The sequence below is a fragment of the Ictalurus punctatus genome, chromosome 9 (genome assembly GCF_001660625.3).
Source record: "Ictalurus punctatus breed USDA103 chromosome 9, Coco_2.0, whole genome shotgun sequence".
In the NCBI taxonomy this organism is placed as follows: Eukaryota; Metazoa; Chordata; class Actinopteri; order Siluriformes; family Ictaluridae; genus Ictalurus; species Ictalurus punctatus.
In genome coordinates this window covers 11,968,745-11,987,765 of record NC_030424.2, presented here as the reverse complement: position 1 = coordinate 11,987,765, position 19,021 = coordinate 11,968,745, and the positions used below count along the sequence as shown (strand labels likewise).

General features: G+C 38.1%; 2 protein-coding genes across 15 annotated transcripts in view; both read right to left on the bottom strand.

Moving 5' to 3' along the window:
- The window catches only part of evla (Enah/Vasp-like a), a 42,250-nt gene extending 30,952 nt beyond the window's left edge, over positions 1-11,298 (bottom strand). For 2 of the 7 annotated variants that reach the window (XM_017476858.3, XM_017476859.3), the window contains exon 1: positions 10,806-11,267. In XM_017476858.3, the coding sequence (XP_017332347.1) occupies positions 10,806-10,810 (5 nt within the window). In that variant the 5' untranslated portion in view covers positions 10,811-11,267. Of the gene's footprint in view, positions 1-10,805 lie in introns of all 7 variants that reach the window. The other 5 variants (XM_017476851.3, XM_017476852.3, XM_017476850.3 and 2 more) reach the window with 5 other exon arrangements.
- Positions 11,299-17,482: 6,184 nt separating this feature from the next.
- eml1 (EMAP like 1) overlaps positions 17,483-19,021 on the bottom strand; it is a 62,724-nt gene continuing 61,185 nt past the window's right edge. For all 8 annotated transcript variants that reach the window (XM_017476495.3, XM_017476496.3, XM_017476497.3 and 5 more), the window contains one exon: positions 17,483-19,003. In XM_017476495.3, coding sequence (XP_017331984.3) covers positions 18,878-19,003 — 126 coding nt within the window. In that variant the 3' untranslated portion in view covers positions 17,483-18,877. The remainder of the gene's footprint in view (positions 19,004-19,021) is intronic.

The window sequence follows — 19,021 nt, the reverse complement described above, 5'->3', positions numbered from 1 at the left end:
CTCTTTCTACAAACTGGCTTGGAAGTAAACCAGGATTCACCAGATACATCATAATCTGCTCACTCTAGTCGGAAAACTAGATATGTACGAAGCTATAAGCTTGCATCTCAGTAAATATGACTGCAAAGTCAGCAAGGATGTGTACTGAGAAATCTGGAGAAGAGCAGTCTAAAGCACTTAGAGATGACTGAGTGGTCTATAGTAGAGCTCTACTGTATAGCAAAGACGTGCCATGGGATTGGATTGCACTTGTGAGGGATTTGGGCTGTTAGTGGACGTACCCTGTGTCCAACCCTGAGGGGGATTACCTCATCACACAAGCAACCCCCGTCGAGAAAGAGGTTTATGAAACATGGACACATTTAGAGCTTCATGGATATTTGTATCATACACAGATATACAAAATCACTATCAGAAGTAATCCCAACTCATACACATCTACATTTTTATCATTTTACCTTCAAAACACACACACACACACACACACACACACACACACACAATGTATTTCCAATGCCTCACAACACACATTTTGTCCTCTAGCAGTACTAAAATTGTCAATTTGATATAAATGTCTTTGTACATTAGATTTTAAGAAAAAGTGACTATCAATTTTATATAAAGGCTGTTTATAAATTTGTTGTAAAGCAACAGCAAATCTGTAAATTCGCTAAGTCTGACTGTACAGGGGTGAATAAATAACAAATTTATTAGCTAGCACACCAGGCAAGTAAAAGCTCCAGTCCCATAGATCTGGCTGCCCAGAGACCTAAATGACTCAGTAGGCTAAAGGAGGGTAACTAATCTAATGTAATAATGTATGGTTAACTAGTTAAAGTAATTTATACAGACTAAGGGAAACATGAACATTTACATGAACATGAACATTTAGCATGATTGTGCTAGGGACATGTCATGTCAGTCATGAGGGTTATGTAAGGGTAAATCTGCACAACTATTATGCAGCCCAAATAGTTCTATAAGACAGACAGCGGCATTTGAGAAATATAAAAGGGAAAAGATCACCCATAGCAATGCACATCACAGGAAAATTGCTGTTATTAGTACAGCTAGTTGGCTTCAAAAGCTACATTCTTGAAAATGATTCACAGAGCTAACCACTGGCTCTCACTGAAGTGTTGTTTCGTGTCCAGCAAACTATGCTGTGTAGGTTATAATGTTACCTTTTGGAAGAACAACAAATTACACCAGAACCTTCCAAGGAATAAAATTACTTTGCAGAAGTGAGCTCTGCATTAGTTTTCAAGCCATTTTTGTTGCTCCCAGGTCTCTGATTTTATTGTTACTAAATTTACTTTGTGAGAATCTGTTTTTTTTTTTTTTTATTACTGTGTGGTTTCTGCAGCTTGATAAGAAAGAAAGAATGAGAATAAGAATGACTTTAATCAGTTTAAAAGTAATTCTGTAACATGTAAAATGAGCAAAAAGTGAAAAAATGTCATCTTAATAAAACTCTGTCACGGTTCTGGAGAGTCGGAGACGGGTGCACATGCAGAGTTCAAGTTTTAATGAGGATGAGAACAAAACATAAAAAGACACGAGGCAAGAGAGCATAACCTGACAACAGAGGACAAACAAAGCAAGACCAAGAGTATGGTGCAAACAGTCAGTACATTTACATGGACAACAATATTCCAATATTAACCCGATTAAGACAATACTCTGATTAAGAAACTAGCATGTAAACAGTGATTATTAACGACCTTAATCTGATTAAAGTCATACTCGAAGTAAACACAAATCGAATCAAGACGTGGAGTATTCCTATTTTAGTTGCATTATGGAAGTGCATTATAGACATGTACACACCATAATCACACTATTAACGTCGTGTGGGAGTTTTCACCACATTTTGTAACAGGACACGATCACACACGGCAAACAAAAAAGCACGGCTGCAACCAAAACCGCATACTTACCTGCTATAAAGTAGCCAAAATACATGTATTTCACCTACTATATAGTAGGTAAGTATACCGTTTCGGACACAGCCCATGGCTTCAAGCAATCATCCATTTGCACGTATAGAATGACAATTAACTGCACTTGAAGCTTTCATAAAATTAAAAATAAAAACACCCAAAACTGTATACGGTACCACAACGAAGACCAACTGAATGTTGATGTGAAATTCTGGAGGGAACGTCGGACGGCGTGCCGTGGGGACGTAATGACGTGTTCCGTTAATCGATCTATGTTCTATAACATGTGCAACAGGAACATGAAAGGAATCGTCTAAAAGTGACTCATGTAAACATTTTAATCACAATATTGTCTTATTCAGAATAAGGTCAATAATTACATTACTGCTGTCCTTGTAAACGTAGTCAGTGATTATATATACACACACACACACACACACACACACACACACACACACACAGGTGCTCGTTACCAGGAATAAGGATCAGGTGCAGGTGGAGATGTGACTGTGATGCAGAGGTGCAGAGGCTGCTGGGAACTGAAGTCCAAAGCTCCCACCGGCAATTCATGACACTGAAGAAATGTCTGATGGAAGTGTATTTCATGGTGTTGTTCACTGGACTGATGTGACTCGATAAACTCGGTGCAGTGCATTTACACTAATAACTGAATTGATGCTACTTTTAAACAACAGTACAGTGACTCTGCTGAACTGTATTTTACAGCATTTTTATAGTTTTCCTGAACTGTAAAACAAATATAGTTTTATAGCAGCAGCTTGTAATTTTTACAGCAGCCTATTGGCACCTTAATTGTCAGTAATTTCCTGTAAAAAAAAAAAAAAAAATCTATAGGATTTTTGTTTTGTTTTTTACAAAACGCTCGTGAACATCTCTTGCTCTGGGCTCAGATCTCATTACAAAGTCACAAATTTAAAAACACACCAAACTACTCACTCCAGTCACGTAACATAAGCAATTATGACATAATTTCCAAATGTATAGCTCCTGGTCCTAATGTTCCTAACTCCCCTACAGACCCAGAGTAATGATACAGACACAATTGCTGTTACAGAACATTTAACAGTCCCCCATCACCAACCCCTACTTCCCCCTCCCCCTCCCCCTCCCCCACCTCCAAAAGCCCCAGTGTTAAGCAGCTCTGTAATGAGAGCGTGCAGTGCAGGAGGTGAGCTAGGAAGTGGTTTCCATAGTGACGATGAAAGTGGACACATGGCAATCTCCTTCCCCACTGAGGCTAGAGAGAATAGCAGCTGTTAGTCGCTCATTCACAAATCTTCATACATACAGCCTAAGGTCTCTGCTTGCAAAAAGCATGTTACCTGAACAGCCATCGGAGACAAGTTGACGGGAACAAAGAGATATTACTCAAAGTAAGTGGAGATTCAGCAAAGCTTCTCAAGGTCACGGACTGTCACAGCAGCAGTGTTTTGAAAACATTGTTTTCCTTGCCTACTCTTTCCTTGAAATGTGTAGATTACCATTAACAGTACAACTAATGCATCTTGTTAAGAGATGTCAGTCTGACAAACATGTGTTCAACAGAAATGAGCACCAACAGTGCCACAGGTGCTGCAGAAGTTTCCACTAAATGGCCAGAAACAAGTGTAGAAAAAGCCATAATAAAACAGTGTTTCAATAATCACTAGTACGGTATACAATGCAAAGCACACACACTACCACTAAGTTACAGTACATCTCCCTACACACTTTAAAGTGCACTGCTCAATATTCCTTACTGACTATTACATATAAATTGGTATTATCTGAGGAACATGATAAAACAAAAAGGAAAAATCTGCTGACTGCAAAGCCTAATGCAGGCAGGCGCCATTTCTCCGGGCCAGGTAATGCAATCATTAAGTTAATATTATGGCTTGGATCAGAAACCATAGCAAGTCACTTGGTGTGTCAGAATAACTATGCAGATGCCAAAAGTAGCACTGGGTCCAGGGCCCAAGTTTAGCATGTTTTCCTATTGTTCTTGTTTTCCCTGGGTTCTTCCGTTTCCTCCCACCTCCCACCTCCCTGTGTGTGTGTGTGTGTGTGTGTGTGTGTGTGTGTGTGTGTGTGTGTGTGTGTGTGGTGCCCTGCAATGGCCTGGCATCCCATCTAGGGCATTCTCCCACTTTGTGCCTGGTGTTCCCAGAATTAGCTCTGGATTTACCATACCCTTGACCAAGATAAAGCAGCTACGGAAGATAAACTTAAAAAGTTTTTAAAATGAAGTAAGCAATTTGGCATTTCAGTATTTTTCATCCATCCATTTTCTGTACCACTTATCCTACAGAGTCATGAGGAGCCTGGAGCCTATCCCAGGGAACTCGGGGCACAAGCTGGGGGACTCCCTGGACGGGGTGCCAACCTATTGCACGGCACAATCTCACACACCCACACACTACAGACAATTTGGAAATGCCAATTAGCGTACAACACATGTCTTTGGACTCGGGGAGGAAACCAGAGTACCCGGAGGACACCCCCGAAGCACACGGCAAGCACACAGGGAGGCACCTTGGAAGATGCGAGACAAGCATGCTAAAGACTAAACCACCGTGCCCCCCCACCACAATATCAGTATTTTGTCAGAGTAATAACTAACATTATGAGACAGTTATGAGACATGCAGTACTTGACTGTAATATGTTCCATGTGTGTGTAAATGTAAACTCCAAAACACACTCTTTCTAGGCTGTCTGAACCATTCTTGCATAAACAAATCAGCATGTCTGTATTTCATATATTTGTAACTTTGACTTAACTAGCAAAGTATAATGAGATGATGGAAAGGTAGCTAGCTACCAAACTAATGTGGATAACCTGCTCACTGTCATCTGGAAGCATTGTTCCTACATTAGCAAGGGCTCGCCACGTGTGATAAGTAGTTAAATACAAATTAAATAATGCATTAATCAGTGTAAACAAAATTCTTTTGTTTTCGTATTACATGCTAGGCTTCATACTAGCTTTGTTGGCAGATTAGCAAAGCAAGAATAGGCACCAACATTCTCTGCCTTCCGAGTTTTATTTTTCTTTGTGATAAAATGAAATCATGGTTATATGTTTTTAGCAATTTTTTTCCCCCATAAAATGGGAACTAACTGAATGTAGAAATTAAAGTTGTGAGTGTATAACTGAAAAATCTTCACACCACACCTGCCATATGATTGGCCCAAGGAATCATTCAAGCCACTCGGTTGGATTTGTCACTGTACCTCATCATACCTAATTTGCAAATGTTGCTTGTCTCTGTCACTAAAATTACGGCTGCCTGTTGCTTGCTATTGTGAACATAGCGATAGATGGAATGAGTAAAAAAAAAACTCTTTCCAGCATAAACATCAAAGAGAAAATTCTACTCAACGCACCTTTAAATAGGAACCCAGAAAGAAGTAGAGACAGTCTTGACTCTGGATGCTTATGGAAACTTTCCCAAATCTGTCCTTTCCAACAACATACTTACACTTCCTGAAAAGGTTCCCAAGTTAGTGCTGTCTCTATTTTTCTGCCCAGCAGCTCTTCTCTTTTGAAAGTCTCAAAACATTTTCCTATTCACATGGACCTTCATTGCATGTGTGTGTTTATACCATACAATTTGTGTTCTATATATGTCATGCTTCACAGATAATGAGACAGCAGGAAAATCTGGGAGGCACATGCAGTAATGAAAGCTATTATTTGACAGCTGTTCGTTGGCTTCTATCCACTGCAGAGTTGTTGTTGCTTCAAAAAAAACAAAAAAAAAAAAAAAAAAAAACCCTGCATGTTCATGCCTTTAAAGCTCACATGAACGTGAGAGTTCTGTTTCTGTTATGGCTCAGTGTGAGAAAACTAATCAGCTCATTCTTCTGGAAGAACAGCTGGCGAGAAAAATCAGCATGCCTGGCTACCACACTTACTGAATGATTGTGTGTGTGGTTTAGTGTAGCTGAAAATAATTAAATATAAGGAGCTGCTACAGAGGTCAGCCAGGAGACCTTGCACAGGAGAGCAATAGTATGCAAAGAGGAATGGAGAGAAAGAAGAAGAGTAGGTGACAGCTACAAACCAGTAGTCTTCTCCTTCTGACAATCATTTCTGTCCACAGGAATGACGGGTGGAGGAGGAGGCTGGAATATTGCTTATGCTGAACAACCACATGATCCTTCTAACTACTGCAAGCATGCACACACACACACACACACACACACACACACACACACACACAGTAAAGCCCACAAGCAGGAGATTTCTGGAATCAATAGACTTCACACAAGATTGCTTAACTGAAAAACAATGTTGTGTTTTTGGTGGCACTCAGTCTTACACATGTCTTACAATCTAAAATTTATTTTTAAAGACTGTACCCCAGATAACACACACATCCAACATCATCACAAAGTGCCCAAATTACATCTCGACAACGTCACATGCAACTCGCTTGCTAGAATGATGTTCTGGACCACTGTAAATGTACATTATTAATATTCGGCCTTATATACAGGGTGTCCCAAAAGTCTCCATACATAGGGGAAATTAACACATTTCAGCAAAATGTCTTCCAAAACTTTTCATACTTTGTTTATATTATATATATTTTTTCAGGTACATTTACATTTACATTTATGGCATTTGGCAGACGCCCTTATCCATACTGCTTCACTAGGTCACAGATTAAGAATACCGTCGGTCTTAAAACTCTGTTGGGTAGGTAATATAGTAAGGAAAAACACACAGACAACACAAGTAGCTAGCCTTTAAGAATGCCTTTGACAAAAGAAGAACGTATTGAAATCATTCTCATCGTAAGGTTGCGATGAACTTTAACAGGAAACACAGGCGAGCACATCACACACACGACACTCTTACCAAGTTTATTAACAAATTCAAAAAGACTGGAAGTGTTGCGTCCCGAACGAGAAGTGGATGTCCACGAACATCCACCGATGAAGGCACAATCTACGTGGTGCTGGCAAAAATAGTCCCCTATGTATGGAGACCTTTAGGACACCCTGTAGATTCAGAAAAATTGGAATATTTATTTTGTCACTGTCAGTCATTAATTGTAAGTTATGCAGCTTAATCACAGGAAGAAACTTGCATGAAGTGAACGCAAGCTGAATCTGCTTATCACAGTGCTAGTATGGAAATCAAAATAAACGATCACCAAGAGGGTGTGCTGTCTTACAGCACAGATAGGATTTTACTCACGCAGTAGACTGAAGGATGGCTGAAAGTAACATCATAAAAACAACATTGTGCTGACTTTCCAATGATCAAAAAGGTTGTTGTGACGTTGTTGAGATACAAATTGTGCCGTCAATGTTGTGCTGTCTGGAATTTGCAACGTCAAGGGCCACTGTTTGAAGCAATGATATATGTTTCTAAGAACAAAGACTATCCATTCTATCTGAATAGGTTTCCCATCCCATAGCTTTGCAATCATTACATCTGTATAAACAGCCAGCTGGATACTAAAAATCTACCAAAATGAACTATAAGCTGGGTGAGCTCAAATATTTAAGAGGATTTAAGCAAGCAAATGAGGAATCAGCAAAGACAATCTTAACAGGAAGTAGATGTCTTCGGGAAAAATGACAGGCCCAAAAACTGAAAGGATGTCCAATTAGCTACATTTTCTAAGGAGAAAGATTATGATGGTAAATGTTTTCAGGCTTAGTGCAAATCTGCCTAAACGGTCATGATTGTGGTTTTGAATTGCTTGATTACTTTTAAGCATGTATGGTAATGTGTTGACATATAAGTCCAAGATCAGCATCAATAGCATATATAAAAACAAGGGGAGAATAACATGACTAAAGACATGACTAAAGTCACTGATAACTACGTGATCACTTTTGCACATGTTTACAAGCATGTGATAAAGGCTTTGGAGACATAGCCTCTAATGATTGCTCTGCCTCAAGAGACACTTCACTACACCTGTGACATCCAGATCCAGTGATCTGAAAATATCACCACACACACATGAACAGACTACACACAGACACATGCATAGGGCCTCCATGAGTCACTCAAGCAAACACTCTCACAGTCAGTCCACGAAAATAGCCCTTCTGAACATTTTCATATTCCCACTATGCGCATATGGTGGACGGGGGAAAGAATGCAGATTCATCTTACCATGATGAAGGACAACTTCAAAACCTAAAAATAACCCACATTAGGAAGATATATATACACAAGAGAGCTGTGGGTTGCGTAAATTCTTGCCGCCGACTGTTTGAGTTTTTTTCACTTGAGAGGACGTCTGCTGGAATGGAGAGCTATTTGAGACTTCCTTTTGGCAACAATTAAAAGAGAAAGTCTATAAAGAAGAGAAAGGAACCGCTTGAGGCAAACTCATGAGTGTTGAGGATTTGAGGTTAAACAACTAAATGAATTATAATAAACTAATAAATAGTTTACACTAAGACTGCATTACTAATTCTGCAGTAAAGGTTCTTTGATGGTGACCAGAAGAGTTCAATCCTATCAATGGTGATAGTTCATCATGGTTCATATTTGCTTGAATTATAATTATGCCTCATAAAAATGTCAAATGAATGTAAAGAATTGGTGTTAGAGTTTGTATTCAGAATTTTTTTTTTTTTTTTTTTTCACAAATAAAATCACTCTCGCGGCACAGCAGATAAAATTGCCCCCTCACAGCTTCAGGGTCCCCAGTTCGATCCCGAGCTCAAGTGAGTTCTTCCCATGTCTATGTGGGTTTCATTTGGATTTCCTCCAGTTTCCTCCCAAAAACACACCCATAGTTGGATTGGCATTCTAAATTACCACTAGGTAGAAATGAGTGTATGAATGTGTATGAATGTGAGTGTGTGGTGGCCTGAGATGGACTGGAGTCCCATTTAGGGTATATTCCCACCTTATACCCACTGTTCCAAGATTAGGCTCCGGATCCACAGCTACCTTACCTTACATGTTTTATTCTCTCCTCTTATTCTCTCCTCTTGAACATAGCAAGGTGAATTTTAAGTGTGACGTACTACTGCTCACTCTGCTGCACTTACCATAACAGTTTATGTCCAAGACTCACCCATTCTCCAGTGAGCAATTTCACTTGGTTACTCTATAGTCCATATAGGATTTCAAGTACTGAGGCTTTTTTCTAAATTTGCGATGAAACTTCTGGAGTTTTTTTGTGTCCTTTTTTTCTTCAGAAATCTACTCAAATTGGCAAAATTGCAATTGCATGAAATTGTTTTGCACGGTCTTTTGCAGTGATGTTTGTTGGTAAATGAGACCTTTTAGGTGTACCTGTGTTCGAAAAGAGCTTTGGCTGAATGCGTGTTGTGATGATGTTACATGACACGTCTCGGCCCAAATCTACGGTAGTTTAGAAAAATTGCATGCTCCCCCGAATGCTGGGGAGTTTTCTTGATTTTGTGTTCATTTCTGCAATCCCAAAATCCTGGAAGGACTGACTATAGACTAAAGCCGGGTGCACAGTGTGCGATTTGTAATAGTCCTTTGCGACTGTTGCTTGTCAGACTGTACGAATATAATCCCCGCTGTAAGCCACGTCACACTGTCGGATCTTGGTTGTCATTAATGTCAGGTTATACGACAGTCAAGACGCAAAAAACGAACACACACAAGAAGACTCGTATGGAGGAGGAGAAGCCACACTACAGGACTGTGCCTCAAATCTTCTGCCACTGCCAGAATTTCATCGGAGGAACAATTTGATCGCAACGGCCGTTAATCGGCTGTCGGGGACCGCGACCAAAGACTACAGATTTTAGCCTAGGATTATAGGAATCTTTTAGGATTCTCAAAAATTTGTCTCAGACGACCAAACCGTGGCCAAAATCGTACAGTGTGAACCCGGCTTTAGTAGCTAAAAGCGTCTGCTGTAATCATAAAAAGACACTGATGCTCTAACTGAACAACCTTTCAACATACTCAGTACTGTTCGACTTTACAGCATACAATTCTTGATTGTTATAATCCCACTTTCGGCCATAAGTCAACCAAAAGATGAGCTTGGTTCCTCACAACATTTCTTCCTAATTTCCTTGCCGCTATCAGCACTGTGGCCAGTGGATCTAAATCTACATCTAGAGGTCTATGAATATGTTTTGTGACAACGTCTATAGTTAAAAGCTCTATATAAATAAAATGCAATGGAACTCAACTCCAGCAGTGAAACATAACGAAAGGAAAGACGTGTTCATCATCATTGGATGTCACTCACCACTATAATGAACAATTTCCAAACTAGTATGTTGCTAGACGTCCTGACATCCTGAACGTGTGCGCGCGCGTCTATTCTCTTAAGAATTCAGCACCTGTGCTCAACATCCCAATTGTGACGTCATCAAGACTCATCACGTCGTCTGACAGTCACTACAATTACATCATTAAAAAAAAAATTATATTATATTTAGTACACACTCACGCTCCTATTAAACAGTAGATGATGTTATGGGCGGATGTTTATTTGCACTCTATAGCCTACAATTTCCCCCAATAATACTGCAATAATCAAACCGTTCTGTATACACATGACCATATATGGTGGCTCATATTCCCAGAGCAGTGAATGCATAGCCTATAATATGGATCATAATAAAGGATGATGATCTTCGGGCGTTGAATGAAATATAAAACACACCCTGATTTCTGTCAGCACAACAGGAGGACAGGTGATTTGCCGATTTCACAGGCCCTCTGTGCATCAGACAGCACAGACATCTGCAGTTAGATGAGACACGGATATAAAAGCAGATTGCATGAAATCTCATCTGTCTTTTCATTCACGTTTCTAATGTCAGTCTCCATGTCGCTCTGATTTGCTGCACACGTTGTCAACAAATACGCCAAAGGATCGCTTACCTCATTTTAACGCCGTTTTCCACGAGCTTTTAGACAATAAGGAGGTAAATGCAATGCAATGTCTGTCACCGCAGAATCACCGGCGCATTTGACCGCGTATAAGCCAAAGTCAGACGTGCAGTTCAGTCGTATAAGATGAAAGCGTTGAGATTTTTGTTTGTTTGTTTAAAAAAAAAAAAAATACTAATGGTTCTCAGGCGAGGTGATAACAGCAGCGCTCCGTCAGTGATGGGCGACGCAGCCCTCTCAACAGCTCAGCCAAGTCAGCAGCGTCTGCATTATGTCGTAATTTCTCATTATATACATCTAAAACATATTCCATGTTCAGACAACGGTCGCGCCCATAACATCGTCAGTAATGAATCCTGTGGCTAAAGCGCTCCGGAGATGCCGTTTTAACTCCCTGCTGAATTTGGGCCAGCCGGGTTAAAGGGAGCGAGTCTGAATATTGACCGTAAAACACTGCCCCCTAGTGTCAACTACGAGATACTGCAACGTCTGTGTTAGAAGGTGTGGCGGTTATTCTGTCTGTCGCCTGGGTTAACTTCTTCACATAAAGACATGGGTAACTGCGTTTATTTTTATTACAACAACTCTCCACGTTTCCTTTTTTCTTTTCTTTTATTGTTTTTTCTTTTCTTTAAACCGAGTCAGCCAGCATAATCCAACTGTTTCTCTGACTGTTGCAATGCGCATGCGCGACAGTTTGACGGGACGTCACGCGGTGAGTAGGCGGTGCCCTCTTTGTTGGACTATCAATATTATTAAGCAGTACTGTAATGCTGTAGTGTGGATTCATATTTTAGTACGTGGTCGAATCAATAAGTCGCTGGGCCACTCTGCCAACAATCATAAATAGTTATACGGATGAATAACTGTAATAATCCCCTTCAGCTGTAGCTAGTTGGTTTGTAGAGGCAGCTTCTGTTGACTTTTCCCCTAAAAATATCTACATAAATAATAATAAAGGCGCTGCCTTTTGAAAAATTTCAGCTTGGACTGACCAACCACCAGCTGCCAAAACACAGGCCAAGCTGGTACATCACAAGTTATTTTCCAGCTTACTTAATACTTGACTAAATTGAATTTCCTGTACAATTAAAGTTTCAGATTTTCTAATTTCCTTACTATTGTCATAATACTTCCTATTTATTCAACACCAGTTGTGACCTGTGTGATGGTAGATGGTAACTGGTCGGACTATGCTGGATTTTTAGCAGGGTTAGCACTCAGACCTCTAAAAATACTCAGTGAGAACTGGGCAGAGATATCCATGTCCCGATTTAAACTGGTCCATAAAAAGATGTTATTATCAGTCCACCTTTATATAGCCCATAACTATGCACGAGGCCTTCTTTATAGTTGGAATAATAACAGGAATATTGCATGAAAAATTACACATACAGCTGTAACAGATGAGTTATTCAGTGGGGGAAATAAGTATTGATTGTGACAACATTTTTTTTGGTAAATATATTTCCAATGAGGTTATTCACATAAAATTTTCACCAGACATCAGGATAGACTCAAGAAATCCGCAAATATAAAGAATTCACAACATTAAAGGCCATAAATAAAGTTATGTGTAATAAAGTGGAATGACACAGGAAAAAAGTACACGCTAATTAAAAGCAGTTCTCCAAGGCAAGTTAAGGCAAGGAACCACCTGAAATCTGTAAGTAATTATACCACCTATCTGTGCTAAATTATATCAACTGGCTTAGTAAATTGATATTGATGGTATTTAAAAAGGTTTTTTGTTACCAAGCTGTCACACAAGAAACATCTCATGATGGGTAAAAGCAAAGAGCTCTCCCAAGACCTTCAGAACCCTATTGTTGTGAAACATATTGATGGAATCAGATACAGACATATATCAAAACTTATGAATCTTTCAGTAAGCACCATGGAGGCCATTTTCCACAACTGGAAGCAACATCACTTCATCATCAACCGGCCACACACAGGAGCTCCTCGCAAGATTTCTGACCAGGGAGTCAGAAGAATAGTCAGAAGAGTACCCAAGAGCCAAGGACCACTCGGAAAGAGCTGCAGAAAACACTTTGGAGGCAGCAGGTGCCATTTTCACAGAGAAAACAATAGGCAATGCACTCCACTGCTCACGCTCTCCCCGCAAGACTCCATTACTAAAGAAAAGGCATTAGGTGCCCTTTACCGGGAGATTCTTGAGAAGAATCTGCTGCCATCCACCAGGATGATGAAGATGAGACATGGGTGGACGTTCCAGCTGGACAACAATCCGAAGCATACAGCAAAGCAAACTCTCAACTGGTTTCAGAGAAAAAAAATCAAGGTATTAGAATGGCCCAGTCAGTCACCTGACTTGAGTCCAAATGAGCAAGATTTAAAGACAATATGTTTTGAAGAATGGACCAAAATCCCACCTGAATACTGCGGCCAATTAATCTCTTCATACAGGAAGCGTTTTGAAGCTGTCATAACAAACAAAGGTTTCTCTACTAAGTATTAAATCAATTTCAATTTGCATGTTCAATACTTTTTTTTGTCATTCTGCTTTATTACATATAACTTCATTTATGTACTTTAATGTTTTTATTTCTTTAAATGTATGGTTTCATGATTTAATACCAAAGTCTGCTGAAAATTTCATGTGAATAGCCTCATTGGAAATATATTTACTGAAAAATGTATTCAATACTTATTTCCCCCACTGTATTAGACTGATTGCCAACTAACAGCATGTAGCTCAGCTACAGAAGAGGTCTGACAACTGGCATTTTGGTATGTGAGATTCAAAATATCACAACAAACAGTTCCAAAGATGCCAAATAGTGGATACCTGAATAGCAGATGCATCAGTTACAAAAACTAGGACAAAATCAAAAGTCATGGCAGCATGACAACACTGGAGAAATACCATCAGCAAAGAGTGGTCACTGACAAGAACAGACGGACACATTACAGAGTTGCTAAGTGCCCAAAAAGTATAACCGTAAGGTTAACCACAGAATTGAATGAACACCTCTTAATAAAACTGTATGTCATGAACTTCACAAAGATAAATGTTGTATCAATGGTCAGTGTGCAAAGATACATAACTTGGTGTAAGCACAACAGCTGCAGTCAGATTAGTTAGGAAAAAAAAAAATTAATCATGTTTCATTATATCTGGATCGATGTATGTTGGAGGAAGCCAAAAGATGCTTTTAGCACACAATGTCTGTTGCTAACTTTTAGGTACAGTGGGAGATCCATAATGGTATGGACAGTCATGTCATGGAAATCATTAGGTCCAGTGAATGTTTTTCATAATTGTATGGCAGCCAACAAATATGAGGCCATTTTCCAGGACCAGGTGCACCATATGGTGCAAACACTCTTTCCTGATGATGTATTGCTGTAAATATTTAAAGGTTGATGAGCACCAGGATGATGTCAAGCTTCTTCTATGGCCTCCACAATCACCAGATTTAAACATAATTGAATCTAAAATCTAAAATCTGGGAAGTTCTGGAGCTCAGTCTGCAAAGCCGATATCCACCACCTTCATCCTTTACAGTACTGGAAGATTTTTTTCTCTTAAAGGACAGTCTAACATCCGCCACAAACCATATAGGATTTGTGCAACAGCATTCCAAGAAGGATTAAAGCTATTCTGGAAGCAAAGGCTGGCCCTACACTTAAGGTTCTTGCTATTAATATATTGTTGCAGGTTTCTGTTATTTTGACCACCACCTGTATGTCTTTTTTTTGGTCCTTAGTAAGTTTGACATCTTGAGTACAATTATGTTAGTCAATATTTCTATATCTTTACAAATAAATAAGCAAACAAGAAAATAAATAAAAACATTAAATCTGATTGAAATTTAGACATCACAAATACGTTTATTTAATGTCTTTTCATTGTCTAAGGTATGTTTTGATCAAAGAATAGGTTTAATTGTCCCTATATTGACAATACTTCTTCACCAAATATCGACATGAATTAAATTCAGCTCTTAAGTTGTTACATACTTAATAGTGACATTTTAAAATAAAAGAATTAACAAATCTTTACAACAGACAAACCCCTATTCAACGTGTCCACCTTGAAAATAAATTTCATAACGACTAAGTCTTGCAAATATATTTATTATATATATATTACATTACATTACATTACATTACATTTATTCACTTAGCGGACGCTTTTATCCAAAGAGACTTACAAATGAGAAAGATACAAGCAAAGCGATATATCAAGCAGAGAACAATACAAGAAGTGCTACCATACAAGATCTATTAATTGAATTCCAGAAGAAGCAAAGTGCAGAGTAGAGGTGTAAGTGCATTTTTTTTTTTATTATGAGTTGGTTAGGTGCTCATGGAAGAGGTGGGTCTTTAGCTGTTTTTTGAAGATGATGAGAGATTCTGCGGTCCGCATTGAGATTGGAAGTGCATTCCACCACTGAGGAACAGTTAGTGTGAAGGTTTTGGAAAGGGACCTTGTGCCACACTGAGTTAGAACTGCTAAACGTCGGTCGCTAATCGATCGCAGATTGCGAGAGGGAACGTAGGCCTTCAGGAGAGAGTTGAGGTAGAAGGGTGCTGTTCCTGACAAGGTATTGTAGGTGAGCATCAAGGCCTTGAACTTGATGCGGGCAGCTACAGGAAGCCAGTGGAGGGAGATGAAGAGGGGTGTGACATGGGTTCTCTTGGATCTAAATATATATATATATATATATATATATATATATATATATATATATATATATATATATATATATATATATATATATATATATTACCACACATATACCCTGAAATTATAAATGAAAGTGAAGTTAGAATTTCAAATGATCATTCCTGAGCAAAAGACAGAAAACAGCAGCAATCATTGTAATTTTTTTTCCTCTTAACGTTGAAGTTAAATATTAGCAGTTATGAGAAATTAATAGGAAAGCATGCATTATCAACTGTTTTACCATCATTATAACAACATCTCATGTAAAATAGCAAAGCATAGCAATTTACCTTTTGTATAATGTATTATATATAACTAGAAAATTAGAACATAAATAGCATCAGACTAAATTAGTGGTATTCCAAATTGCATGGAAGGAGAGACTTCTTGGCTATAGAAAAGCCCTTATTGCTGTTAGATTAGCATATCTTTTAACTCTAATAGAAGATAACAAAAATAATCCTAGATTCTTATTTGATACAGTAACAAAGTTAACTAGGACCAAGATCACTGCAGAAGTACAAAAGCCAACAGTATGTAGTATCAATGAATTTTTTCAATGACAAAGTTGAAAATATTAGACAAAAATTCAAAGTATTAATTTAAAGTCAGACAATTTGATAAATAACTATGTAGAAAACAATACAACCATGTCAGTGGAGCCATTAGACTCTTTTACTCCCATCCAACAAGCTGAACAATTTTACTAATTTGCTCCTCAAAATATTTTTTCTATTATATTCTACTATTTTCTATTTTCTATATATTTGTTATTGTATATTTCTATTAAAAAATAATCAATTGCTCACTTAACACTGTATGTACCTACATCCTTTAAACTAGTAGTTATCAAACCCTTGATAAAAAAAAAGTGACCTAAACTCTTGTCAGCTCTCTAACTATAGGGTGTAGCTCAGCAGTTATGCTCATACTTACCTACGAATTACATACTCTCTTTCCATAGTACCTGAGCAAACCTTTAGTATTTTACGATCTGCTATGCCTACTTCCATCAAAAATCAAAAGGTGCAGGCTCTTTGTTGGTACCTAGAATAAAGAAGACTACTGTACAGCAGTGGCCTGAGCATTTACTTACAAAGCCACACAGTTATGGAACAGCCTTTCAGTTAGTGTTTGGGAAGCAGAAACAGTCTCAGTCTATAAGTCTATTCTGAAAACCTATTTGTTATTCAAGCCTTATTAATAGTTTTTCTCTTAGGTAAATGCACAGATCTGGAGGCTTCACATGCATAAACAAATCTTTTTTTGTCTGTAGGTAGGCTTTTTGGAGTCTTTTGGCTTGCTCAATAGGGACAGATCCAAGTCTATATCCGAATATCTGTAAATCAGCTTTGTGTCAATGTCCATTGTTAAAAGTGCTGCATAAATAAAATTTAATTGAATCAAATATAATGGTTCAGTTGCATGTGAGTGCTGGATAGCTTGCAAACAAGTCAGTTCAATTTTATTTGTATAGCGCTTTTACCAATGGACATTGTCACATAGTAGTTTTACAGAAATATATAAATTCCAGATATAAATTTAAATTTGAAAAAGTTACTAACCATGTTTCCATCTAGTTATGCATACTATGCATACATTTGAGCAAATTCATATAAATTTATAACAGAAGAACCATGTTTCTAACACTTTGCATTAATAATCTAGTTATCTTGCTGAAAAAAAAGAAAAAAAAGAATTATGGATGTCATACTGTTTGGTGCTTTTCCTGCTGACCAGCTTTGCTGGTCTAAGCTATTTGTTTTCAGAAGGGTAAACTAAGCTTGCCTAGTCTTGTTAGTGGATTTAACACATACAGTCACATACGGTCACATAGGGCCATACTGTAGCCTTGCTCTAGAAATCAGGTGACACAAAGTTCTGTTTCAATATCTATATCCGTCTCCATTTATAAAATATTACAGGTAGTTTATCCAAGGTATGTATAAATAAAAGACCACATACATCCAGACAGTTTTGAATTAATTTAATGTGAATGAAGTATCAAAGGTGTTAATGATTATAATGAGGCCAGAGTTTTACATTTTATTATGCATTCTCCAAAAATTGTTGTCTGTTCATAGTTGCCTATTACACACCAAATACCTTCATGGCTACTGATTAATTTATATGTAATACTAAATTTAATGTAAAAAAAAAAAAAAAAAAATGAACACTGATATTTTCTGAAACAAAATCACATTTTTACATTTTGCTACCTGCCAATCAATAGGCAAATGAAAATCTGAATGAAAAATCTTAATACAGCCAACCATGTGCATGCTAAGACAGTTTTAATATACCAACTACAGTCATTAAAAACCCTGATGAGTTTCTTCTCTTTCAGTGCAATAGAAATGAAGCATGGTTATGGTCATTAGGCAGTGCAGAGACAGTTCAGCATAGAGTAGTTAAAACAGTTACATTGCATTGCTAGATTTGTTGGCGGTAATAAAATTAAGGTGAGTACTGTTTAATCTAGTCTGCATAGTAATAGTTTTGTCTGGTAGAGCTTGAAAATATGAATAGTATGAATCAAATACAGTGTATTGCATAAGTATTTACCACATTTGAGGTCAATACTTATGCAATACTGTATGAGGCCTGTTTGCCTAGGTAGTAACACTACAAAATGTGGAGGGGGGGTGTCATTGGGGTGAATACTTAAGGAATGCACTTTAATATTTACCAGTTTCAGTTCAGACACTTCATTAAGCCTTATTAGAGAATACACTTATGAGGAACCTAGTACCTTAACTATGAACTATTGGATGTAGTGTTTAGATTAGATTAGATTTTTTTAAAAAGGGTTTCATGCATCATTTTGGTACAAAGGGGAATTATTTTGATCACAGTGCCTTTGCCGTGTTTGGTAAAGTCATGCTGTTTGATTTCCTTAATATACACAATGTCTCTTCAAAAGAAGAATGAAAGCTGAGATCAGTTCAGAAGGTTTTGAGACAATCATAAATTCACAATGAAATTCAATCACACAGGAGTGGTTGCAATACATCTTGAGGCCAGACGGTGGGGTCATACACCACTGTCTGCTGTAACAGTTTCAATGTAAATTTGTAAGCTTTGGCATCACATGATATGAATCATGTGGAGAAAAGTTTTTCATATTCATCACTCCAAGGTAAATGTGTGGGTTGAGTTTGCAGAATGTCCTCCTTATAGTCCATGAGACAGTAAGCTTATTTTGAATGCTGGGCTTGTGTTTTAGCAAATAGCAAACAATAGCTTAAACTGCCTGCCTCACCTCCTTACACAATATATGCCTTCAAATGTCTGCCACTCCTTCATTTCAATATAATAGAAATGGGAATCGTCCCATTCCATTTCCACAAACACTGTCAGTAGTTGTTTATATCACACGCCACTGCATCACACTCATGTCTTTTCCTCCAGTAGACATCAAGTGGCTGTCGTCAAACAGGAAGTTAACATTGGTGACATGACTGCTGTGCCCGCCATAGACATGACTAGGAGTCTGAGGAGAGACAGAAAG